The 26,739-nt window shown below is 37.2% G+C and overlaps 3 protein-coding genes across 5 annotated transcripts in view; 2 read left to right on the forward strand and 1 right to left on the reverse strand.

Annotated features, from left to right (window-relative positions):
• On the forward strand, positions 1 to 13,021 carry C1H6orf62 (chromosome 1 C6orf62 homolog). The gene is made up of 5 exons (XM_044667358.1): positions 1 to 1,256; positions 3,021 to 3,197; positions 6,724 to 6,846; positions 9,158 to 9,292; positions 11,651 to 13,021. Exons 1-5 carry the CDS (start codon positions 1,128 to 1,130, stop codon positions 11,774 to 11,776), a joined length of 690 nt encoding a protein of 229 aa, XP_044523293.1. The 5' UTR covers positions 1 to 1,127; the 3' UTR covers positions 11,777 to 13,021.
• ACOT13 (acyl-CoA thioesterase 13) lies at positions 12,879 to 26,514 on the reverse strand. Of its 2 annotated transcripts, XM_044667381.1 has the most exons (4): positions 26,497 to 26,514; positions 23,500 to 23,562; positions 16,568 to 16,752; positions 12,879 to 14,034 (listed from the first exon to the last, which is right to left on the reverse strand). In XM_044667381.1, exons 1-4 carry the CDS (start codon positions 26,512 to 26,514, stop codon positions 13,878 to 13,880), a joined length of 423 nt encoding a protein of 140 aa, XP_044523316.1. In that variant the 3' UTR covers positions 12,879 to 13,877. The 2 variants fall into 2 exon arrangements, with proteins under 2 accessions (XP_044523316.1, XP_044523307.1); XM_044667372.1 differs by lacking the exon at positions 26,497 to 26,514 and having other exon boundaries at positions 23,500 to 23,686.
• The window catches only part of TDP2 (tyrosyl-DNA phosphodiesterase 2), a 19,570-nt gene continuing 16,823 nt past the window's right edge, over positions 23,993 to 26,739 (forward strand). Inside the window, exons 1-3 of one of the 2 annotated variants that reach the window (XM_044667347.1) lie at positions 23,993 to 24,270; positions 24,356 to 24,430; positions 26,085 to 26,104. In XM_044667347.1, the coding sequence (XP_044523282.1) occupies positions 24,127 to 24,270; positions 24,356 to 24,430; positions 26,085 to 26,104 (239 nt within the window). In that variant the 5' untranslated portion in view covers positions 23,993 to 24,126. Of the gene's footprint in view, positions 24,271 to 24,355; positions 24,457 to 26,084; positions 26,105 to 26,739 lie in introns of both variants that reach the window. The other variant, XM_044667341.1, reaches the window with a different exon arrangement.

The raw sequence follows: 26,739 nt of genomic DNA on the forward strand, positions 1-26,739 counted from the left end.
TGGCCCTGGCCATTGCCTGGGACAGGAGAGCCAACCTGCCCTGCCATGCTCACCCACAGCTAAATCGTACTCCTCACCACCCAGAGAGAGCCAGGGCTGCGAGAGAGAGGGTCAAGTTCAGTAAGGAACCCTGGGGGAATGTAGCACACTTCACCGGGCTGGGGGAAATCAGGATCCCAGACTTAAATCAGATCTCACCACAGAGCGGGAATAATAATTAAACGGTATTTCTATATCCCCTCTCCTCCTGCCATCATGATCCTCCTTGGCAGCAGCTGCAGCCGCCTGAGGGTGAAAATGTGGGTGATGGGGAAGTTGGTAATGACTCCGCTGTTTTTTCTGTTGGCTCCTTTGGGTAACAGCTGCCCGCCCCCGGTGTACACTGTAGTTTATTGCAGGGAAATCCTGTACCTCTCTTCCTTTTCTACCGATTTCGCACTTTCCTCTTTGCTCTCCACCAAGTGTAATCAATAACAAGCACTGGCGATACATAGCAATAGTGAAATCTGAAATACTAACAATAATTAGATACCACAGCCATGGATCTGGCTGGGTAAAACTCAATTGGATATTTCAGTTTCATTCATTTACCCTTGAAAAAAAATCGGGGATCAGTTCCCCATTTACCCTTCTGATCCTCTTCCTTTTTAAACGGGCCAAAAACCAAACTAACCCCACCAGATGGATTTAAAGGATTGGGCTGGTGTTAGCTGCGTTTTGTTGTACACCTAAATCTTGATGAAAGGCTTCTAATTTTACTTAACACCCTCCCGCCCCCCCCTCCCCCAGTTTTTATTTTGGCAATTAAGTTGTCTCCCATAAATGTGTGTTCAAAATTTTTGATTCAAACTCTTTCCTCTCTTTCTTCCCTTCTTCCCCCATTCCTATCCATTCCAAAATCTTATTGTCCAAGACATGATTGGATGGCAATTTTTTTGTTAACCCTCTAATATGATAGTCTCCTAATAATTGCCTGGGGTGCATTTTTGGGTTACAGCTGTTTTAGCTATTCAATCATATTAGCAGGAATAAATCGACTTGTTTCTGTTGTACTTGAGTCTTAAGAAAAAGTGCCCATAGTTTAGCGACAATTTCCAAAGGCTTTAGTACCACCTGTATTTTACAAAATGGGGGACCCAAACTCCCGGAAGAAACAAGCTCTGAACAGACTTCGTGCTCAGCTTAGAAAGAAAAAAGAATCTCTAGCTGACCAGTTTGACTTCAAGATGTATATTGCCTTTGTATTCAAGGAGAAGGTAACTTAAACCTCTTTAAACTTGTTCCATGAACAGTCGGGTGACTTTATTAAAAGGATAACACTAATAAGTTAACTGTAATAGGTATGCATACTAATTGAAGAAAATTGCTTAAAATTGACATTGCCCCTGCTTCATGTCAAGTGCAAGATATATGTAGCTGAATATAAGAGTACATATGTAATTTGTTTTGGGGGAAGGAGAGATTTATCCTCTTGTAATCAGTTTTGTGCTGTAGTCCTTGTAGTGTTGTGGGAAGCCATTGCTTGTAAGTTTACGTAAAGTAATATGTAAATGATTCAGTATCTGACATTTGAATCACATTTCGGTGACATTTTGAGTTGGAGATATTAGAAATGTTAATAAGGACTAATAAAAGCATTAAAATATTGCCTTACCAAAACTCAGTAGCTAGCACCTACTTTATTGGAGTTTAAGTGACTGATCTGCTTTGACAAGTCACAAGTACAAGAAAGGAAACTGCTTCAAAGAAGTATGTAATACCACAACTGATTAATATTTTACTAAGGAAATTTTACTCAGAAAACACTTAAAAGAGGAAGGCAGACATATTTTTAAAGCCAGCTCTTAGGATTGGGCAATACAAAGTTTTGGAATAGTGAATAGTCTAAAAGTTTTAAACTTCATGATTGGATCTTAAAATCTTAAAATGAACAAAGTTACGTCTTAAAACTTATCAGTAACAATGCTGTGCACATAGTAGGCACTTAAACCATTTGTTGAATTGCATGCCATATGTGACTGCTTTTGTCTGTGAACTGTGATCCTATTGGTAAAATAAACTTTGACATATTTTATTTTATTATTACTCACCCCCACCTCAACCAAAATAAACCAAAAACTTGAATCCAGGAAAATTAGATGCTGTGAAGCAGGTGTCAAAGTAGTGAATGCCAGATATCTACTCTTTGGAAGTGCTAGACTCAAAATTGTTCCAACATAGGTGATCATTATCATCACTACCTCCAGTAACTATATAGAAATGATTTTGAACCATTTCTCCTGGAGGATTTCAGCAAAAGCTGCTAGGGTACATGGTCAGTTAGTAATGAAATTTAAACTGAGTACAACCTAAAAACTAAATGATTAGACCTTGAAATTTGTAATTTACCTAGAAGGTTGGCACAGACTCAATGATACATTAGTTTTGACCCCCTATAGAAACTTAATCTGGGTGTAACCTGTCAGTGAAGTGTCTTGACAATTGCAATGACTATTATGGTAAATAGTAAATAGTTTGCTTGCACGCCCTTGATCTTAGGTCTTGGAATACTTTTTAAATGTGCTACACTTCAAAAGTTATTTTCATTGGTTCTTGTCTAAAAATGTTGACATGTGTATATTTAGGAGGAAAGACCAAAAGAGCTATATGCTAAATAATAAAAGTTACTTATTTGGTTAGTCTTACTTTTCTTTTAATGATGGAAATTTAAATTTTGGAATTTTTAAGATCAAGCTAAATTCAGTTTACTTTAAAGGAGGCAAACTACTGCCTTGCTAGTAATGTGAACTTAGTTTGGCAGAGATTGGGAAATGTTAGGGTCTAAATTTTAACTGAGTGAAAATAAGAATTAAGGTGCTTTTTTTTTGTCTTTTTGAAATTAAGTACCTTGTTTTGCAAACACAATACAATTAAGAATATTTCTAGTTTAGAATGATTGTACTTAATACTAAAATTTTAACTGGCAGTTACCAAATTGTGTATAGCTGAAAACTTGGGCTAATAAAAATATTTTTTTTTAGAAGAAAAAATCAGCACTTTTTGAAGTGTCTGAAGTGATACCAGTCATGACAAACAATTATGAAGAAAATATTCTGAAAGGTGTGCGAGATTCCAGCTATTCCTTGGAAAGTTCCATAGAACTTTTGCAGAAGGATGTAGTACAGCTCCATGCTCCCCGCTACCAGTCCATGCGAAGGGTAAGAGCTTTATTTTTTCCTTATACCTAGCTTGATACTGGTAAAGTTTTAGAGGTAATTTGATTACAATAAGAAATATTCTTAAAATGGAAATAGCTACTGTGGCTATTATTTTTATGCAGTAAACATCTTTGGATCATAACTCTTTAAGAACAAACTGACAGATTGACCTTGAATCAACTTTGAGTAGTATAACTTGAAATTCGGGTTATTTCACAACTCTTATGGGACCAACTTAAGACTGTATACTGTGGTAAACCTTGTCAGTCAGTGGTCAATTAAAAGCAAGTGAGTTTTAATTTTTAATTTCTATTTATTTGCCCTGTGGGTATTGTCAATTAGTTCTTAGCTAGCTTTCTAAACTTGGAGAGTGGTGGTTTTTTTCCCCCTCTAGTGCCTTACAGTTGCCTTCTTAAGCATATAGTTAACCTAAGCCACACTTCTGCTTTTAATTTCCCCTATATATTTTGTGTTTAGACAGTGAACCAGTTTCACATTTGTGCAAATTTTACCTTTGGGAAATCAATTACGTTGCATTTATCAAGTCACTGAAATAGAAGTGGAAAGACAGCAGTAATACACCAAAAATCCAAGATATCTTTTTTTTTCTTTAAATTGTTTATGGATCTCCTGTGTTCAGTGTTCTTTGCTAACTTAATTGTACACTTACTGGTTTTGAAGTCCTCATTGGATTTTAATTTAAATATCAAATAATCATGAGCACAAGTTTTTAGGATCTAAGTTGAAAAGTCATTTATATTCCTACAATAAAAAAGAAGACAGCCTCATGTAGTGGATAGAGTCAGGATATATGGCCTCAAGTACTGCCTCTGACAGTGTTAGCTTAACATTATCACTTAACCCATTCCGTGCAACTCTGAAACTAGAAGTTGCTGATCTTCCACAGTGAAGAGTTTCCATCCTTGGAGTACCAAAACTTAAAGTCGGATCTGGATACTCCCATGAAGGGAGGGGCAGTAGTAGAATGCTCCCAAATAAATAAAAACTTTTTAAATTAGTCTTTGCGGGGCAAGAAAATTATGATGTTAGGGACTTGATTTTTCAGACTTTTAAAACTCTTCAACACTTAAAAATTTATAGAATTCATGGTATATCTGAGTTGGGGAAAAGGAGTCCCTATTTCCATTAAGATTGTGACTGGGTATGAAATGAATCTTAAACAAAGGTGCTTTGATATTTCCATGGACTTTGGCTGTTTTCGAAGACAGAATAAGTACTAATTGTAATTTGATAAATGACTTTTCATTGTTTGTAATTCTTGTCCATGCATTTCTATAAAACTAAAAGATTGTATATGGAACTGCTAATTTTAATTTCATATTGCATGCTTTTAAAAAAGCATGTAATAAATTGTTACTTTCAAAGCTGTTTGTGCGTCCTTTTTCTTTGCATTCTAAAAAAAATGTCTTAATGGTCTCTCTTTTTTGGCATTACTATTGCCAACTCTCCCCATATTCCACTTCCAAATTAAGAAAGAAAAACCCTTGTAATAATAAATATAATAAAGCAAAATGAATACATACAGTAACCAAGTTTTTGGTGTTTTTTGTTTTTGTTTTTGTTTTTTTTTTAAGTGTGTCTCTTTTTTTGTTCCTTGAGTCCATCACTTCTTTTTCAGGAGGTAGGTAGCATGTTTTACAGTGAATACTGGAGATACAGTAATTACAATAATGAGAGTCCTTTCAAAATTGCTTTCATTACAATATAATTGTCCTTGTGTAAATTGATCTGGTTCTGTTCACTCAGAGTTTGTACTACTTGTGATTCTCCAAAATCATCACTTTTGAAGGAAACCTGTATATGCTATTGTATTCATATACATTTGTTTGGCTTTCTCTAGTTGTCTAGGCACCATACACTCTTTGATTCTGATTCTTTGCTTAAAAAAATTTTTTTTTTTTACTCTTGAGAGGTCTTTCTGGTTGTTCATTTTTCCACCTTTTTCCTATAATTATGTGATAGGGTGCCTCCACCCACTATATAGCTTTTTACCATTCTTTGGATAAATTGTAACTTTAATTCTTCCTAGAACTTTTAGTAAAACTTGATGTGCAGTTGGATGATCAATCTAAATAGTTAATGTCTTGAACAGACCAGATAGATAATAAATCTAGCTAAGCATTGAAGAGGGAGGAGGAAAAGAGGCTGGAATTGGGATAGGGAGGAGAGAAAGGATGAAGGTTGAACATGTGATTTCATTGGTATACAAAGCAAGGAGAACTTCTTCTATCAGTGCAAGTTGGAATTCTCTCTCTGTAAATACTCAAATGATCTCTAGACTAACTATGCCTCTCTTTTTTTTTATAGAAACAAAACTTAAGTTTTATTTAAGTTGTTCATTTGTTTCAGTAATGTTTCACTTCGTGACCCCTTTTAAGATAGTGTTTTCTTCTAAGTTCCAACTTCTGGAAACAGGCCTTTTTTTTTTCTTTTTTTTTTTAAACACCAATTGTGTGGTGCTTTTTTGTAGTGTTGAAACATGGTCTAGTAAGGCTAGGCTTTTATAAATAATATACTCTGATAAGGAGTGGAAAAAGGATGAGGTTGTGCACATAGAACTCAGTAATAAGATCTCAGTTACATAATAGAATAGCACAGTGCTTGTTGGTAGTAGGTACTTAGAGTTGACTGGTGTTCCTATTAGAAATCACAGATCACCTATGTTCATCAGGAACCCTGAGCTGGATTATGATTTATAAATACTGGTCTCCCGACTCTTTGGCCCCATTTAGGGTTTTCTTGGCAAAAATACTGGAGTGGTTTGCCATTTCATTTCCTTCTCCAGCTCATTTTATAGATGAAGAAACTGAGGCAAACAGGGTTAAGTGACTTGCCTGGGGTCAATACAGCCAAGTAAATGTCTGATGCTGGATTTGAATTTAGGCTTTCCTGACTTCAGGCCTGGCCCTCATCCACTTGTGCCAGCTCACTCCCCAATATGAAACATACAAGTGTATGTTTAAGTTTTATTAAATAGTAAACGGAATAAGAGTGACTATACTGGGTAAGATTACTATATCTGTGATAAAAGGAAAGTATTGTTTGTTGACACTTTAGGTGTAGATAAGAGATCTGCTGTGTTCCAGCATGCTATGGGTATGTTTAGACATTAAGCTAACTGATTTGCCTACATATTCTAAGATAAGACACTGTTGGCATTAATATATGAAATGTTAGGTATATATGTAACCTAATATTTTTTTTTAAATTTTAACTTCAGTCTTAGATTTGTATCCTTTCCAAGGCAGAAGAACAAGAAGGGGTAGGAAGTTGGGGTTAAGTGACTTGCCTCAGGTTCACACAACTAGGAATTCTCTATAGGCAGATTTGAACCTAAGTCCTCCCAACTCCAGGCTTGGTGCTCTATCCACTGAGCCACCAAGTTGTCCCACCCAACTGACTTTTAAAATTTAGAGAACTATGTGATTTCCTCATTTAAAAACTACAGTTGAATCCTCTAGCAAGGGATAACATTGTTTTTCATCTTTTTTTTTTTTTTTAATAGGATGTAATTGGCTGTACTCAGGAGATGGATTTCATTCTTTGGCCTCGGAATGATATTGAGAAGATTGTCTGTCTCCTGTTTTCTAGGTGGAAAGGATCTGATGAGCCCTTTAGGCCTGTTCAGGTATTTTTATTTCTAGAATTATTTGAAACTTAATAAAATACAAGTGCCTTGATTAAACAATGAAGTCTTTTTTTTCTTAATGAAATCTTTTTCAGATTGAGTAATGTGTTGATTAGAAACAGTTTGTGGGCTGGAGTAATAACATTTAGAAAGGGAAGTATTATACTTAAATTTTAAAAGAAGAATCTGAGATAGGAAGTAATGTATGTCTGGTTTGTTCACAGACTTTCCAGAGGGAGAATAGGAAAGAGCTTATTTCCTTAAAGAAAAAAAATAGAGGTCTTCTAAGGGCAGAGGACAGTGACTGATTCCAGATATGTTTTACTTTAGATGTCATTGGTGAAAATAGTTGTCTGAAGGGAACCTATTCATTTGAGGGGTTTGATTTATTTGTAGGCCCTTCTAGGAGTAGAGGAATCACTTAGCTAAATATGAGAATACTGGACCATAAATGAGGGAGCATAAAATATGAGTGCTTATTAATGGAAAGAATAATTACAAATGAAATGTGATTCTCCAAAAAAGCTCACAGTAAAAGAAAGAACAATACGTTGAAATTGCCACTGATATTAAGATATTGGATGGGGAAGCAAGAGTGATATCCAATGAATTAACCACATAACTAAGTAAATTTTATGGACTGCTCAGGATTTTTTACACTTAAAGTAATGATTTCAGCTTGCAGCAGCTAAAACAAAGAGTTCAAGTTAATTGCTTATGTCATGACTTATGGTGCCAGATTTGAATGATCTTAAATTCAGTAAGGTGATTTTAAAGTATATTTGAATGTAGTGGGTTAAAAAAAATTTAGATATTATCTTATTGATATGCAGATTACAAAAAAAGAAAAGTAGACTCAGTTTAAAAATCTTTGGCTAAGATGGTAAAATCTGGGTCTTTTAATTGATAATTCAACATAGCAGCATTTGAAAAATTAAGTTTGGTACATTTAGTGCTTGGGCATGTAAATTGTTACAACCTTTAATTCTAGAATTAGTACACTAGACCGGGGTGAAATTTCCTTACATTTTTTAAAATTCCAGTGCTTTTCAAAAGAAATAAATGTAAATTAAATCTTTTTAAATTTGAGATTGAACATGGAATAAGGTGGTTTGTTTTTTTTAACTTGAAGAGATTTTTTTTTCTATATACACACACACAACACTGAAGCTATCCGAAGTTTAATGGCAGCATAGAATATGAAGGCATCAACTAGTGAATTTGGGGTAAGAAATTGAATTTGACATTACCAGAGATCTACTTCAGCCGCCTCATTTGATTTAAGAAAATGAAGTCCAAAGTTTGAAAATGACTTGCTCTCAGAGTCATATAGGTACCATGACTAGAATTGAAATCCAGGTTCTCTTAAGTTTTAAAATTTTCTGGAGACTATATCTTAATTTATAATTATTTACTTACTTTGGAGTCCCAGCAAAAAGCACCCTCTTCCTTCCAGTAGTCTAGTTTATGCACTTAGTGACATTCCTTTCCAAAGTCTCTCTGATTGGAGAACTGACCTCACTGGGCAAATGGTAGGTCTTCCAAAAGACCAGAGAGTCATAGGGCCTTTAGAATGGGCTTGTCTTGGGTATCAAAGAAAGGAGTGAAGGCTAATGTCAAATTTTTACAAAGTTGAATCTAAAAACCAACCTTCAGAGAGAAAAAGTGCAATGGCTAGTGTCCACTAAATCATTAAACCCACATTGGGGCTTAGATTCTCCATATGCCAAATTTCTAATTTCCTTTGTTACACAAATATTTTAGCATGAATTTAAATTTTAAGTATCTTAATTTCAATTTTGTCAAATAATTTTTTCATGTTAATTTTATGTATAGGAACAAATTTAGGATAGAAGATAGTACATTTCAATGGATTTGGAATTGGTTAGATGACTAGATCCAAAGAAGAATCTTTAATAGTTGAGTAGCTCAGTGTCAACTTGAAGGAATATATTTATTGAAGCACTCTTCAGGATCTGTCTTTGCTTGGTTTTATACACTTCCCACAATTATAAATGATGTGGTTGAAATGTAAATGACATGCTTATTTACTTTTTAAGTGACATAAAGCTTTGGAAAGTCAGACTTGGACTGACTATAAGGGCACATTTCCTATTGATTAGAGTTGTTCGAGAATGGAATGCTTTGTGTCTTTCTGCTCTTCTAATTCCTTTTAATAAGCCCATTTTGTTTTGATTTCTCAAATGATTTTCTTAATCCCTCTGGTTTTTTTTTCTTTATATTTACTTTTCCCATTAAAATGGACTGTAATGTATAATACAGTTATATAATCAATATCTTTCTCGTCTAGGCCAAGTTTGAATTTTATCACGGTGACTACGAAAAACAGTTTCTGCATGTTCTGAGCCGAAAGGACAAGACTGGAATTGTTGTCAACAATCCTAACCAGTCAGTGTTTCTCTTCATTGACAGACAGCACTTGCAGGTACATAACTTTCAAGCTTGTTTAAAGATACTTACAAAATTAAATGGAGATGTGGCCTTTAAATTGATGATTTATGAATAGTTAACAGGTGTGTGTTTAAAACTCAAGTTTTCTCATAATAATCAGCACTCCTTCATAGTAATATGATAATCTTCTAAAATTTGCCCTTTCTGAAAGTTGAAATAGGTAATGTGAATAAATTGCATAATAAATATAAATTTAGAGAAGATTGGTTCTTAAAACTATAAGCCTCTTCTTCACCCTCAATGTTTTTAGACAGGTTTACCAGATCAGATTTAATACTTTCTGTCTTAACACTTCCATTTTATATAGTAATTCAGCTCTTTAAAGTTATCAAAAGCACACTAATAACAAAGACAACTTGGAGTCTGGAAGATCAGGGTTCAAATACAACTTCAGGCACTTAGCTGTGAGAACTTGGGCAAGGCATTTATTCTCAGCCTCAGTTTGCATTTCCTCCTAGCAAATTAATTTATAGGCATCTAGAGTCTTTTCTTCCTTTCATGATTTGCTAATGCATCTCTTTGTCTATTGTTAGTACTGAATTCTAAAATTATCTCTAATAGCCACTTCTTAATTGAAAGGCTCTAATTTGATTTCTAAAAACTTTGTTTTTTGGTTTGCTATTTGCTATTTATTTTGCTGCTATTTAATTTTTTGAAAAATAAATGTTATTCAGTGAGTTAGTTTTTATTACATGCTGATTATATGCTAGGCACTATGCCAAACACAAGGGTTGCAAAGAGACAAATATTGGGCAGCTGGTAGCTCAGTCATTTAGAGCCAGGCCTAGAGAGACCTCCTGTCTTAGGTTCAAATCTGGCCTCAGACACTTCTTAGCTGTGTGATCCTGGGCAAGTCACTTAACCCCCATTGCCTAGTCCTTACTGCTCTTCTGCCTTGGAACCAAATCCCAGTATTGGATTCAAAGATGAAAGGTAAGGGAACAAACAAACAAACAAATAAATAAATAGAAAGTCAGATATTGCCTCATCTCTCAAGAAGCTCACATTCCAGTGGTGACACAGCATATAAAAAGATATCTGGGGGGCAGCTGGGTAGCTCAGTGGATTGAGAGCCAGGCCTAGAGACGGGAGGTCCTAGGTTCAAATCCTGCCTCAGACACTTCCCAGCTGTGTGACCCTGGGCAAGTCACTTGACCCCCATTGCCTACCCTTACCGCTCTTCCATCTATAAGTCAATACACAGAAGTTAAGGGTTTAAAAATAAAATAAAATAAAAAAAAGATATCTGCTGAATAGGTGGGAAGCAGTCTAGGAGAAGGTATTGCAGGGGAGATCTGAAAAGGCCTTTTGCGAAGTTAGGGAAGATAAGTCATGAAAGTGAGGGGAGAGAATTTTCCCAGGTATGGAGGATAACTAGTATAAAGGCAGTGTTTGAGATAGTGAGCCAGGTTAGCTATAGTAAAGAGTTTATGGAGGGGAGAGTAAAGTGTGAACTCTAAAAGAACTTGGGGTAGTAAAAAAGGGGAAGAATTTGGGGAAAGCTTTAAATGCTAACAATATTTTACATTTGCTCCTTGAGGGAACTGTGAGGAAATGTGGTCATAGCTACACTTTATTTTATTTTATTTTTTTAACCCTTACCTTCCATCTTGGAGTCAATACTGCGTATTGGCTCCAAGGCAGAAGAGTGGTAAGGGTAGGCAATGGGGGTTAAGTGACTTGCCCAGGGTCACACAGCTGGGAAGTGTCTGAGGCCAGATTTGAACTTAGAACCTCCTGTCTCTAGGCCTGGCTCTCAATCCACTGAGCCACCCAGCTGCCCCCCCGTAGCTACACTTTAGAAGATGGATGAGAATGGAGATACACTTAAGGCAGAGAAACCAATTTGAAAGCTATTGCTAAAGTGCAGGTGAGAAAGATGAGGGAGAAAGTGATGTCTACGAGAGGTTGTGAAGGTAGAGATGACAAGATTTGACAGTAGATTGAATGTTTTATGTGAGTGAAAGAAATCAGAATGACATTGAAGCTTGAGAGCCTATGAAGGAATTTTTTTAAGAGAAGAGAGTTTTGGGGGCGGGGATGAATTTTTGTTTTGGACATGCTGAATAGAGCCTCAGTTTAGAGTTGTCCCAAAAGGCTGTTACATGGGATTTTAATTCAAGAGAAATTTAGAGTTGGTATATAGGTTTGAGAACCATCTGTCTTTAGAACTAGATTGCAATTTAAGGACAAGACAGTCTTAACTTCCTCAGTATCAAGACCAGCACTACGTAGGTTAAACAAATTATATTTACATATTATTCTTATGTTACAAAGTTTGATTAAACTTGATTAAAAAAACTCACTAACAAACTATTTTCTTCTTTTCCAGACTCCAAAAAACAAAGCTACAATCTTCAAGTTATGCAGCATCTGCCTGTACCTGCCACAGGAACAGCTCACCCACTGGGCGGTTGGTACCGTTGAGGATCACCTCCGCCCTTACATGCCAGAATAGAGTACTGGCCAGCAAAATGGGGAAGATCACAGAATGCAGCAGCAATTTTTTTCTTGTTTTCTTACCATTTTATTCTTTCAGAGTTTAGAAGAAAATGGACTCATGCACAGAACACTATACATTGTGAAACTTCTTCATCCTGGATCTTTCTTTTATCATTTGTATCTCGGAACTTAAAAAAAAAAAGATGTCTTCTGCATGGACCTTGTGAAAGAAGATGCTTTGCATAATACTGCATTGCATCAGCATCTTACTAAAATGTGAAATGAAAGGACTGTTGTACACTGAAATGCTTAAATGTATCTGAAAGCACAAGGTGAAATTCATTTGTGATGGTCTTCCCATTTGTGCTGGTTATGCCTCCCCAACATTTTGTCATCAATATTCAGAGGGTGAGAAGTGAATGTAACAGGTATATACATTTTTTTTTAAAAGCAGCCTTTGTTTGCTGTAATCAGTTCTAGACCACTGTCCAATTCATTCTAATGAACAGAAATGGTTGCTACAATAGTAGTGGGGAAAGAAATCTCACATGAAAAAAGAATTTCATTCATTGTAGGCATTTTTGCCTCTTATTTTTGCTAGGTCATGTTTCATTTCCTAGCACTTCAATGTCTTTTTCAGATCTCTTTCCCCAAGTTGCTGTGTAAAGAGTATTCTGCTGAGTGGATACAATTGTACACATTAAAGCAGACCTGGAGTCTGAAGTAGCTTAAGCAGCTATTAAAAGTAAGACAAAATATATTTGTAGCTGCAAAAACCATTCATGATAGAATTTATGTTTCCTTGAAGAGATGACACTTTTTTTAAAAAGCTGGTAAATTGTGCAGGAAATACTGGTTTCAAAAATGTCATAAAAAAAAAACCCAGTAAGGTTTTTTTTGTTTGTTTTTTTTTTTTTTTAAGTAGAAATTATAAAACAGTTGTGATCTTAAATTGTAAAATAGTGTTTTTGGAGTGTCAAAGTTGGTTCTGACAGAACATATTTTGTTAAGATTGTGCAATGAACCTAAGGAAGACTACTGTATAGGGTTTTTTGTTTTTTTTGTTTTGTTTTGTTTTGTTTTTGTTTTGTTTTGTTTTAAAATGAAGAAGGCTTTGCTTAAGGTTTAAGTACTTTATTGGAGTAAATCTGTATAAGCCTGCTCCCTTGGGGTAAAAACTAGTGCTTACCTGTTTCAAATTTATATTAGCTTTTGTTTGGAATTGGAAAAACAGAGATCTAAATAAAATAGGTGAAAGCTATTTGACTTTGTATTTCTGTGAAATACACAAAGGTTGGTTATGGCAAATTGTTGAGAGGTAGGCTGGTATAAAAGATGAGAGTTCCCATCAAAGCTATGAAGAGTTGGATTTAGGTCTTGCTTCTTGCTCTACATGACTCTGGGTAAGTCATTTAACCTCTCCAGCTGAACCAGGCAACTTCCCAAGAATGAAGTTGCAAATCACTATTGGTAGGTGTTTCTTCACTGTGAGTTCTCTATTAAAGAAATTGGTGAACCAGTTCCTGTTACTGTTTTTACACTATAAGCCTAGATTAGTTTTTCTTTTACTGTTATTTCTATGCTTTAAAAAAATCATTAGAGCTTCACAACTTTGTTGGGTAGGTGCTATTATCATCTTACAGAGGGTGAACTAGGCTGAGAAATGAAAATAATTTGTGTAGGATCACATATCTACTAGTATGTGAAACAGGATTTGAAGCCAGATTTTCTTGACTCCAAGAGGAACTCTGCCACTTATATTTTTTGAGTTGTAGAACTAAAAGGAACCACTCCCTGCATACATTTGTACAAAACTTAATATTAATTTTATGGCACCCCACCACAGTATTCCCTGCTGGATGTACTGCTTCAACTTTAGATATACAGTCTTTGCTTTTGAGTAGTTTCCCCAGAATGTAACAATCGACTTTATTTTCAGTTAAGCTTTTAAAAGTAAGCTTATTTGTTCAAATGCAAATACAATGAATTTATTTTCAAAGTTAAGCTTTTAAAAGTAAGCTATTTGTTCAAATGCAAATACAATGATATAATGATCAGTTGATTCTTGAAGGACAAAATATTGAGAAAATTTTGCTTTTTTTTTTTTTTTTTTTTTTTTAGCTTCCTAGGTGTTTTGTGTGTCTGCCTTGTGCTACCAACTTTCCTGTGATCTTGTTTGTCAGGTCCACACTTGCAAAGCCAAGAGTCTTTCCTTGCTTCAAAACATGAGCAGCAATCAATATTTCTTCTCCTAGCTTAGCCGGGGACATGTATCTTGAATGAAATCATAAGGGACACAATTAAAGAAAATGACAAAAGGAATAAGTACAACTGCTATCTAATACATACTGTAATAGATAATATGGAAGGGACCTTAAAGTCCATCTAGAAAACCCCATCTTTTACAAAAAGTTATGATTTTGCATGAATTTACAGTGGAAGGAAGAGTCAACATTTGAACCCATGTCCCCCCACCTAAAAATCTATCATGCTTTCAACTATTTGGCATTACTTCTAAGAGTATTCTACAAATACCTGGAACACTGGCACAATATCTTGGCCTGTTCTTTACATTCACATGCCTTCTAAGTATATGCCATACACTTGTATATTCTATTTGACTTCTGATTCCATGTTAGTGCATTTTAAAATACTTTAGCCAGAAAATAAACTTTTTTTTTGTTTTTTAAAGAAAGTGCTTTTACACCAATCACACAAGCTTCTGTTATATCTAAATATCTTGCTAACCTTAATGCAATAGTTCTTAAATTTCTGTTACTAGGGCCCCTTAATTTTTTTTTGGACCCCTTTACACTCTTAAAAATTATGGAGGACTCCAAAGAGTTATTTCTGTAGGTTATATAAATAGGGTCTTGGATATATTCCCCAGGAGCCCATGGACCCTACTTTGGGGATAGCTGCCCTACTTCAAAGGAGCTTCAGGAGCAACTATCTTAAGTTTCCTTGCCAACATGTGAACAAGAATATCAAGTTAAAAAGGCTCCAGGATGCAGTAAAGGAAGATTTCATTTCTTATGTAATGGGCCAGGCACAGAGACTATTTTTAAAAGGATTAATTGAAAATACTAACCATGCTTAATTAAAACTTTAGTTTGATAACTTTACCCCAATTTTTTCTGTTTCTCAATTTGGGATACCTATAAACTTCTGGGTACAAAGCTTTAGGGGACTTACTCACCTCCCTTCTAATTCTTTTGGAAAATTAGAGGCACAACATTCAAACTTGAACTTCCTCTTGTTGGTCTGACAACCTACATTTGTGACCTACTAAAAGATTAATGCCTGATACATGGCAGACGCTTAAAAACACTTGCTGGTTTATTTGACTAAGCATTTTACCAGAGTCAAATTCTTAATAGTGGAATGTTGAGGTAGTTTTAATGTTGTAGAATCCACTTCAAGAAGGAGTTCAGTTTCAAAATACAATATATACCCCCATGGACCATGACAGTCTCATTTACTCATGCCAAGAATTATAGCCTTGCCATTGAACTGACTTTCAAATATGGGCAATGCTGAACAATTTACTCAAGACTATCCTAGATTACCTTCAAGTGACTCAACTTGACAGCTCCAACAAGGGGTTGCCTAATGTGCACTTTTGGCTATAAATACTTAATTTTTTTTCAGGGTAGTTAGTTTCAGAAATGTGATTTTTATGTTGAGGGGCAAGGGACAAACTATTAGATTAGGAAATTTGCTGGAGGTCTAAGGAAGAAGTGTTAGCAAGTAATCCCATTTTTGCTCAGATGGACTAAAATGGGCTCCTAGGAAAAACCAAGGAAAGTCTTTTCTGCTCAATTTTCTAACACTTAAGGGAAAAATAACATTAACTTGCATTCTGCCCTATTGTGTGTTTGTAACCTTAGTCAATAATTTAAAAGAATTCAAATTTTCTTATTTTCATTGCTGAGTTTGAAAAGAAGTTGATGGTGCATTTTGATACTCGGGCCACCATCTTTCTTTTACTCTAATATACTCCTTTATGGAAAAGGACAATTTAATTCTATTTTGTGTGTTTGCCATTTGGCAAATACACTGACCTAAATACCCTTTTCTCAACACAGCTGACAAAATATGACATCTGGAACTCTTTCACAATTCTTCAAAAGGGTCAGAGGTGGAGCCAGATATGGCTCAAGAGCCACAGGTTGCTGACCCCTGGTCTAAGGAAAGGATACTAAGAAATGCAAAGAAGCTATGTAATCTCTCTTTTCCTATGGCTGTCCTTATATATAATATACTAGTAAGCTTATACCCTAACCAGTAAGTTTCTGGTGTATACTCAGGTACTTCCAGCATGATAATTCTTTTCCTTTGGAATTTTATTTTAAGGTAATGACCCACATTTACTTTGATAACTTCGTATCACTGTGTGTCATGGAATTTATCTGTGCTTAGTTGTATATAATGGTGCAAGTTATATTTAAAAAAGAAAATAAGGTACCCAACACAGTGGGAAATTTTATAGCTTAAAGATATACCAATTAGGAATCAGTGGGCAGCCTTAGGATTTTTTCCACTTTGGTAGTTTTCCTTTCTTTTCCTTTCCTTTTTTTTTTTTTAAACCCTTACCTTCTGTCTTAGAATCAACACTGTGTAACTGGTTCTAAGGCAGAAGAGAGCTAGGCAGTGGGGGTTAAGTGATTTGCTCAAGGTCACAAAGCTAGGACCTTCCATCCAACCTGGCTTTCAATCCATTGAGCCACACCTAGCTGCCCCCTTATTTTTTATCTTAATAGCTCTTTTCTCTCTGTAGATGCCATTTAAAACATTAGGTACATACGTTATGTTCATGTCCACACTGACTCCAGGTGCTCCCCTCTCTGTGTTGATAAAAGCTATTGTAGATATAACATCTACCAGAGTTGCTGTAAGACCACCATGTAGAGTGCCCATCTTATTGGTATGTTCTTCTTCAACTTTCATTTCACAAACCACCTTTCCAGGACTTGCAGAAAGAAGAGTAACCTAAATGTAGAGGAAAGATGAACACAACTGTTCACTAAATCCAGCACATAATTTTATCAGAACAAAGAGCAAGCCATACAAGTGAGTAAGATGTATTTCTGGGAGAACCTAAAGTTTAAATGAAACATTAAATTTCATCCCCAAATTTGGTGTAAATTTTTAATTACAACTTTTTCAAAGTTCATCTTAAATCAGTGATGGGCAAAAACTACGGCCTGCGGGCCACATGTGGCCCCCTGAAATGTTCTATCCTGCCCTGTGACATGATTCCTAATCTGACGAATACAATGAGTAGGATACAATACAATGAAACTTCAAAAGAGTTGCCTTAGAAACAGACTGACAGATGAGCATTTCCTTTCCTTTGGCCCCCTCTTTAAAAAGTTTGCCCATCACTGATCTTAAACAACAAAAAAAACTAAAGTAAAATAGTCTCAATTGAAAATGGTTATTATGTTATATAATTGTGTTAAATACAAAAGTATTTCTTATGCTGTATTAAAACAGTAAACAAAAATTATTATTCCTTTAAGATACATTGTACATATGAATGAAATCTTACTTGGTATAAATGTGCTCACACCTATACAATATTTAGCGGCTCACTGGGGAGCTTTGCAAATTCACCACTCCCAGCATTTTCAATGTGAAATGATTATCCTTCATGTACTGACAACTTTTATGAGCACTTCTTTCCATTTCTGGGCTGCCAGCCTATAAATTAACAATCTTCAGGAAAACATTTACTTGTGTCCAAACACCTTTATGTGTTTGTAATAGCATTCCTACCCCAAGGAGTTTACATCCTGGTTGTGATGGTAAGATTTACAAGAATCAAAAAATAATCTTTAAAATCCTGTTGCAAGGGGGCAGCTGGGTAGCTCAGTGGATTGAGAGCCAGGCCTAGAGACAGGAGGTCCTAGGTTCAAATCTGGCCTCAGACACTTCCTAGCTGTGTGATCCAGGGCAAGTCACTTAACCCCCATTGCCTACCCTTACCACTCTTCTGCCTTGGAGCCAATATACAGTATTGGCTTCAAGGCGGAAGGTAAGGGTTTAAAAAAAAAAAATCCTGTTGCAAATGAGAAGAGAAAGCAGGCATATTTCTGAATATCTTAAGAAATGGGAGGACAAGGAAAACAACTGATGAGTCAAGGTTTTAATTTTTTTAAATGTGAGCAAAATGTAAAAGGGAAGTGAAATGGGGACCAAAAGGTGTTTTGTTTTTTTAAATCCCCAATAAAAAGAATATACCCAGATTCCGCTGAATGTAATTAGGCAGTTTACATATAAGTAAATGCACATAAATGGTAAAATGCAGCCTTTCTCAACCATGAAATAAAAATTAAATTATAACTTATTAAAAAATCAAAACAATACCCTGGTCTTGGGTGAGGAAAGTGGCCCCTTTGGTATATGTCTTTGAAAGCTCCTCTCCAAGTTTCAATAAAAAGAAAATCAAAAGTTTATGTTTTATTTCATCTATCACAGGTAATCCTCTTAACAACTTTGGGTCATTTTCCCAGACAAAAGAATGAAAAGCAAGTGTATTATTCTAAGAGTAATTCTGTACTTTCCTCCTTCTCCCTTTTAAACATTACCTTCTGTCAGAATGGATTCCAAGTATAGGTTCCCAGGCAGAAGAGGTTAAGGGCTAGTCAGCTGGGGTTAAGTAATTTACCTGGGGTTACACGGCTAGGAAGTATCTGAGGCCAGATTTAAACCCATTAGCTATGTCCAGGCCTAGTTCTCTATCCAATGTGCTACCTGACTGCCTCTGATTTATAACCTTTAAAATGGGAAATTTAATAGCCAATACTTTAAAGTTCTTTGCCTATCTTCCGATATCTGAGCAAAAAAAAATGGGATTACAGGCTGTCAATTCTTCCTTAGATCTCAAATAGAGTAATAAACCTTATGGGATCATTTGAGGGAAAAAGAAATAAAGTAAAATTTGAATTATAATGGATGTGAAAATGCTTGGTAAATTGTAAGGCACTATTCAAATGTAAAATAGTGGTATTCTACTAAAAGCATAAACTGAAAAAGAGTAGATAACAAAGTTTCCCTTCTCCCCCCACCCCCTCAAGAGAAAATCAATGAATATTCCCTGTGGGTGATTTTTATTTGATTTTCTCTGGTGTAGCATCTAGAATAACGCAGAGGTTACACATCTAGGAGAGAGATAGAATGGTAGTATCTTTAATAGAAATGAGGAAATTTGGGAAAAGGGTGGGTTTGGTGGGGAAAGATGAATTTGGTTTGGGCATGCTGAATTTTGAGTTGTCCTGAGATATCCAGTTGAAATGTCTAATAGGCTACTGGTGGTATAGTACAAACTCAGGAGAGACTAAAGCTGCACATATAGAGATATAAGTCACTGGCACTGATAATGATTAAATTCAGAGGACCTGATGAAGATCTTTGTCAGTCATAATCAGGTCCTTTGACTCAGTTATCACTTGGTACCATGCTAAAATACCTTGAGGGCAGGGGCTGGATATTATATCTCTTTATATTTCTCAAAATACTTTGGACAGTGCTTTGTACATCATAGGCAACTAGTCAATATTGATCAAATGAGAGATCAGTTAGAGTGAATCCAAATTAAAGCTTTTATTTGTGTAATTCTCTTTGCAAAGTCTGAGGGAAAAAAATTGATAATTTCTCCTGGTTGTCAAAAGAGGCAATTGTACTTTTCACTTTTTATCCTATATAATGCATGCATTCCAGATTTGTACATTGTAAATATGCTTCATTTTTATTCAGTATTTGTTTAGCTATCTTTTACTGCCAGTCAGAAGGACAAAACTTACCCTCTACCTCTAAGGCATTTCCAGTTGCTAAGGAATCTGGGACGCATGCCAGTATACCCAAAGCCAAGTATTTGTTCTACAATCTCTGGCTCAAAGTTTACCCATTCTACACTACTATGTACCCCTAAAAGTAATAAATTCCAGGCTATCTCATAGTACAAAGTCTTGGAAAACTATCATTTGGAGTAAAAAATTAATTAAAATTTGAATTATAATGGATGTGAAAACGCTTTGTAAATTGTAAGGCACTATTCAAATGTACTATCTAAATTTGGCTCATAAGGGTAACATACAGGTCATAGAGATAGTCATAGAAAAATTAGACACTAACTTTGTAGTCATAGTTACCTCAGAAATCATTAATGAAATCAAGTCTACATTCTTCCAATAGCCACTAAATCTTCTAGAATTTCCTATTTATAGAACTCCCACCATCTAGTTCAAACAGTCCTTCAGGGAGGGCTAATTATTTCTCTACAAAATTCAGGCTATTATGAACTTATATAGAATCGTTTGTTTAAATTCAGAAATGTTATTTAGAGGTGACATAGTATTGTGGAAAGAGAGGTGACCTGGGAGTCAGGATGACAGGTTTAAGATCCTTCTCTGACACATATAGCTATGTCACACTGGGTTACTTGGCCTCAGTGCTCTGGATAACTCTCTATAATGTTTGGTACAATTGCTAATTTACATTGGTGAAGGGTTTGGAGTGGTACTCACCCAGAATCTTCCTACAAAATCTTTCCCCAAAGTGTTAAAAATCTGTGAGTAAACATTAGGCACTTTTCACTTTGTGCTAGGCACTATATTAAGTCCTGATGATACAAGAAAGGCAAAAGTAGTCCCTACCCTCCAGGAGGAGGAAGAGACCATTCTTAAATTCAGTATATACAAAATACATACAGATTAGATAGGAGGTAACCTCTAAAGCTATTTTATTCTCTCAACTACTGAGAGGACAATGAAAGACCTGCAGAAGGTGAGATTTTAGGAATCCTGAATGAAAAAGAGGTAGATCATGAAGCACTTTAAATAAGAGGTAATAGAGCTCCTAGTTATTTATCCAGTTCTACACATTATTTCCTTCCAGTTGCTCATCATTTTGGCATATTCTCCCTTTAATATAAAACCATAACCCTGGCTCCCCTGCCTCTGAACTGGCTACCACCCATGCCTAGACTGCTCTCCTTACTCACTTCTGCCTCTTCCTGAATTTTCCCTGGTCACCCTTTCCAGCACTGGCTGTACTTTCTTATTGCCCAACTTGAAGGTTAAGATGGAGGAGTCAGAATAATAGGGATTCTAAGAAGGATATATTAAAATAATACACTTCATTCCATTTTGTTTTTTAACCACCATTTAGTGAAGCCAAGTTTCAGTTCCTTTTGTCACTTGATTGTAAATCAGAAGTTTATTCCCCTTGCCCCAGATGTCAACTACAAGAATACCACACACTACCTCTCACCTGATTGTCTCTCAATAAGAAACCTGGTGTCATGATCCCGTCACCTTGTTTTTCTTGGTTTTCATTCCCTCCAAATCATATATTAACTAGGACAGGGTCCTTGGCTACTAAGAACTTTGACATTTGTTTATTATTAAACCAGCATGCAAAGTTTAATAAATTGTCTGGATGATACTCAGTTTCTTTATTTTACTTTATTTAACAGTTTTGGCTGGTTCCAGTCAGTCACTTTGGCAAAATCACTTCTGCAGAGGGGTTGGGGTGGGGAAAGATTTGAGACAGGAAGAACAACTGAAGGCTACTCAATAATCCAGGTGAGAGATAATGAGGAATTGAAAAAGGTTTCTGGTTTTATGAGTTGAAGAAATGAGGCACAGATGAGATGTTATAAAGATTGGTAAACACAGTATTGCATAGAATTGAGCTGGTTCACCAAAAGATCAAGATTTGGGTGAAGATTTTAGCCAGTATAGGAGTGATGACCTAGAAAAGTACTGAGTACAGGGATTAGGGGTCTCAGTAAGGAAAAAAGAATATGATTAAAGAGCAGGCAAAAGTGGAAACTTTGGTCAAAGATGGTTGGTCAAACTCTGCTTAACCAGTTAAGAGAATTTTGTTGTTCATGAATTTGGAAATGGAACATTTGTTGCTGATGATTGGTTCAAAGGTATGTCTGTATGGGGAGGTGGTGGAGTAGAAAAGTCATTGTGAACTAGATATATCGAGAGTCTAGGAAATTAGTCATCGAGGAAGGGCATTGATATGTACTCTGAAGTTCTCTAATATGATGGCAGAAGTTGGTGGAGAGAAAGATTTTAAGCCAAGATCTGAACTCAATGAGAAAAGAGGGAGAATAATCTGGAAGAGAATTGGTCTGGATTCAAATAATTTGCCAAATGATGGTGGAACAGTCTTAAGGTAGCATTGGGGAACAAGGTATATTCTGACACCCATCTTGACTAGCAAGTTGGGCAATATGAAAATGCAGCTAATGCTGAAATGGGCGACCAGGGAAACTTCAGGAAGGAATAAGGGCTTAGTGAAGGAAAGAAGATAGGAGGGAGAAAGGAAAAGATTTAGTATGAAAGAAGTTCATCATTATGGAGTAAGATCCAAAAGTCAAAGTAGAAGGGGTAGGTAGATCTGGAGTGGACGGACACCGTAAGGGAAATAGTAGGCTAGATTTGAGGCAGGTGGAACCAAGAGAAAGTATAGCTAGAGTGGGGTTTGTCATCAGTAGCCAAAGTTTTAGAATCAAGAGAATGAGAATAGCAGAAAGGAGAAAGGGGAGGAAAGAAGGCATTGGCCACATGCTCACAGGTTGTGGAATAAGCTCTACTCTACAAAACTGCTTCCCAGTACCAATCAAGGCTAGATAGTTATCCCATATTTATGTTTCAGTCACAAAAAGCCTTCACAACTTGCTTTAGAAGAGATAGACTTCTTTTCTTCCCAAGTACTCAAATATAAAATTAAAGTAAAAAAAATCATATGGCACAGAACTTTTCAAAATGATTTACAGATCTTCAAGAGCAGGCACTCTATCTACCATGCTACCTGGCTGCCCCTACTCATTTGATCTTTACAACCCTATGTGGTCATACCCTGTATTATCAGTAATGTTTTACAAATGAATAAACAAGTTCAGAATGTTTTTTTGATCTTATCCACAAATGTTCAGTTTCTACCTTTTCCTACACTTTACAACCTGTTCTTTTTCCTCTACCCCTCAATACTTTCCTAGGCTAACATCCCTATATTGGCTAAAATTCAGTTCAAAAAGTGATTTGCTCAAAGTCACCGAACTGGAATAAGGAGGCAGTATTCAAATTCAAATCTCACATGACAGTCACTAATATTCTGCATGGCGTCATGGTGCTTCCATCTGGGATGTACCAAGATTTTTCAAACCTCTACCATCTGCTTAGTTTTGTCTGGAACTGAGGGTAGGCACTCTCCGACACCCACACAAATGCAACATTTTCCAAGCTTTAGTAGATGACTTATTATGAACCCCCAAATTCCATCACCGAGCTACTGCTTAGAAGCTTCCCTGTATTTCCCCAGGTGGATTATCAGACAACAAATACATTGCACTGGTCTTGGCAGCTCTATACCTGAAGCCCTTCCAGTTCGACAGGCTCGGGTCACAGAGACACCAGGGTCATTTTCCTCCCACACATAGCAATGTTGATAACAGGACATTCATAAGTTGGAGGTGGCAGCATTCCTAATAGGAATGAAATAACTAGAATTTGGGGGCTCGAGGGAAATGGGGGTAGGAAAAAAACCAAACCGGCTACTGACAAGCTTTCAGGCCTAATCAAACCATGAAGTACGGAAGGGGAAAACCATGCCTCCAAGGCAATCAGTGAGGACTAAAACCAGGTCCCTGCAACCCACTCCGATGCCCGAGTGCAAGCGTTCCGCTTGGGCCACGAGCCCGTGGCAGGCTTCCAATACCTTTCCTAAAACTCTATCAAAGCAACGTGAGTCCAAGAACGCCTTCAATAGTTGCTGTAAATTCTGCATTGTCTGGGGACCCATTGCCAGCTGCTTCTCAGCTTCTCACTCAGTCTTGCTCAAACGGAAAAAAAGAACCTATAAACCAAAAAAAACAAAAAGCAAAGAAAAACAAAAAAACCCAGGTGACCGTGGGAACAACAGTCGCGCAAGACAAGTTCTTCCAAAAACGACGACCTCCAGGATGACATCCAATGTGACAGCCCGGGAAGATAAAGGTTTTCCCTGGTGCTCCCAGTTCCTTCCGGCAGCTCCCGAAGACTGCAAAACTTGAGTTCCGCAGCGCGGCGCTCCGCTCTGTGCCTCCAGGAGATTTGCGAGAACCCTAATCATAGTTCCATCTACCCCACCTAGACCTGGCCAGCCCTTCCCAGGGCGCTCCCTTTCCCCCCTCCTCATAGAGCTTAAGAGAAGGGATGGAAGATGAGGGTAGACTGCAGGTTTCCCAGTCGGGCTGTTTGGGCAGCGCCGCGCGTCTGCGCAGAGTGGGCGGTGGAGGAAGAGGCACTTTAGTTTGGACGCAGTGGTCCGGAGACTCGCTGGCGGGTATTGGGAGCTTTCGGAGCTATGGAGGTAGACGGCACCGTGGCTGCACCGGAGGAGCTTGTGGTGGAAGAACGCCAGCGGTTGTGCGCCGAGTTTGCTGCGATTACGGGCCGCGGCTGCGACGTGGCTCAGTGTTATTTGGCGGAGAATGACTGGCAGATGGAAGTAAGCCAGCGCTCCCTTCTCGGGGCTCCGGCGTGGGGTGGCTGAACGCTGTTGCCTCCATCCCTGTTGTGCCTTTGCTTTTCAGAGGGCGCTCAACTCCTACTTCGAGGCGGCGGTGGATCTGGGAGCGCAGGACGCGAGGACGCCGACGCCTCCGCTCGCCCCCAGCTCCGCGGAGGCGGTCTGGTGAGTGAGGGAGCAGGGGGCGGGGAGGGGGGACCCTCAGATAAGGGCCCCGGGCCTCGGCTCTAGTCTGCTCTAGCTGAAGTCTCTTCCTCACCCCCCCCCCCCCCCCGAGTCTGCGAATGTTTACTAAGCTCTGGTCCTGGCCCTGAGCGAGGGGCTGGAGTTGCAAAGAAAGCTGGATGTAGACCAGCTCTAGCTACTTGCCGGCGGCTATGTTCGGACTAGTTACGTATCATTGTATGTATATATTGTATGGGCACATACATACATAAGTGCACCTATATACACGTCTATGTGTGGATACCTGTGTATGTCTGTGTGTGTGTCTATAGAAGGAAATGGAGCTAAATTTAGGGAGGTACATAAGCAGGTAGGTATCCACCAAACATGAATTTCACTATGGAAGGAGCTTGGGAAACCTTCCATGCTAAGGATTTTGTTTGTTTTTGTTTTTTTAATCCTTACCATTTGTCTTAGAATCGATATTAACATAGACTGAAGAGTTGTAAGAGCTAGGCAATTGGGGTTGTGACTTGCCCGGGCTCACACAACTAGGAAGAGAGTGAGATCGAATTTGAACCCTGTACTTCGTCTGCTGACCTTGCTCTCTTATCCACTGAGCCACTTATCTGTCCCAATGGAAGGTTTCGTTACGTGGTACTCTCTAAGGGGGCAACGTTAGATAGAATTCAGAGGTCCAGGGAGGGAATTACATCTTTAATTTCCTAAACTAACAAATTTAGCATTTCCTTTGATTTATAAAGGAGACAACAAAATATTCTGAGGGGTTCTAGATTTCCAAAAGGGTTCTTCATCTAGGAATGATTAAGAATCTCAAATACTCCATTCTCTTCATTTTAGAGATGAGGAACTTAAGCTCTAAAGGGGCTAAAAGATTTAGCTAACTTGGTGCCACACCTGTAAGTGGGAGAAGTAGAATTTGAACCCAGGTTCAAGTCTTCTCCAGATCCAGTACGTGATAATTGCTTTTCATATCCAGTCTGTTGCCAAGTGTCACCAAGTCTCTTGTAGACTCTTAACTCCTTTCCATTCATACAGCCACCTCTGAACTAGATGGCTTCCCAAGATCATACTCCGTATTTCACTGGAATCCCTTCATTCCTGGATGATTGCAGTTGTCTTCAAAGTGATCTCCCTGCTGGAGTCTCCCCAAACCCACTTCATCCTCTGTTCATCTTCCAGAACAATCTTTCTAAAGCACAAATCTGACCATGTCATCTCTTTACCTAAGAAACAACCATACTTCCCTGTTATCTTCAGATCAAATAGAAAAATCCTCTAGCTTTTATATTTTGTTGTGTTTTTTTTTTTTAAACCTTTACCTTCTGTCCTAGAATCAGTTATAAGTATAAATTGTAATTGTATGTAAGTGACTTGCTCAGGGTCACACAGCTAAGAAGTGTATGAGGACCTCCTGCCTCCAGACCTGATTCTCCACTGAACCATGTAGCTGCCTCTGTCTGGCATTTCAAGCTTTTCATAAGCTGACCTTTTTCTGTCTCCCCATCACAGCTTGTCTGTTTTCTACCTTTTCTGTCTCAATACCACATATATGTCTTACATGTACAATTTTTTTTTGCATGGAGTTTCTTCCTTTAGAATGTGAGCTTTCTGAGGGCAGGACCTAGTTTTGTTCTTTTCCTTTCTTTAATTCTCAGCTCTCAGCATATCTAACTAGCACATTTTAAGAGTTTAATAAATGCTTTTTGACTAATTCTATTCAAGGATGAGAGGTCATGTATGGAAAGCACAAAAGACTTCAGAAGGACTAAAAATCAGTTTAAATAGTGCTGTAAGGTTTGCAAAGCACTTTAGATAAGTGATCACATCCCTTTGAGGTAGGTGCTATTATTCCCATTTTATGGAAGAAAACTAAAGTTCAGAGAAGTTATCTTTGCCCTAATAATACAACAACTAATAAATGGCTGAGGCAGAGTTATAACTGGAATTTTCCTGATGGTGGCAAGGCCAGGACTGTCTACTAAGGCAAGAAAAAAAACCCTTTAACTTAAATTAGACTTTAGAAACAGTTGACATTTAGATTCGAAATAAGTTTTTATCTCTGCCTTCTTTATTCAAGTAATATTAAACTCTATGGAAACTAAGAACCAGGAGTTTTTAACTTTAACACATGACGTCTTTGAATAAAAATCATGTAGACTTTAACAAAGCATTTGTTAGATAGGACTTTGTCTACTTCCTTGTGAGAGGGGGATGGTGTGAAGTACAAAGGTTAATAAGTCTAGGCATGTACCCATAAAG

Source organism: Gracilinanus agilis, chromosome 1 (genome assembly GCF_016433145.1).
Source record: "Gracilinanus agilis isolate LMUSP501 chromosome 1, AgileGrace, whole genome shotgun sequence".
NCBI classification, from domain to species: domain Eukaryota; kingdom Metazoa; phylum Chordata; class Mammalia; order Didelphimorphia; family Didelphidae; genus Gracilinanus; species Gracilinanus agilis.

Excerpts from the sequence above, each read along its gene's own strand:
- ACOT13 (XM_044667372.1), bottom strand. The coding sequence starts at position 23,583 with ATGGGTCCCCAGACAATGCAGAATTTACAGCAACTATTGAAGGCGTTC. Across the intron at positions 16,753-23,499 it reads TTGATAGAGTTTTAGGAAAG|GTTACTCTTCTTTCTGCAAG; the intron begins GTATTGGAAGCC and ends CTCTACATTTAG. Across the intron at positions 14,035-16,567 it reads AGTGTGGACATGAACATAAC|ATACATGTCCCCGGCTAAGC; the intron begins GTATGTACCTAA and ends ATTTCATTCAAG.
- C1H6orf62 (XM_044667358.1), top strand. The coding sequence starts at position 1,128 with ATGGGGGACCCAAACTCCCGGAAGAAACAAGCTCTGAACAGACTTCGT. Across the intron at positions 6,847-9,157 it reads AGCCCTTTAGGCCTGTTCAG|GCCAAGTTTGAATTTTATCA; the intron begins GTATTTTTATTT and ends TTTCTCGTCTAG. Across the intron at positions 9,293-11,650 it reads TTGACAGACAGCACTTGCAG|ACTCCAAAAAACAAAGCTAC; the intron begins GTACATAACTTT and ends CTTCTTTTCCAG.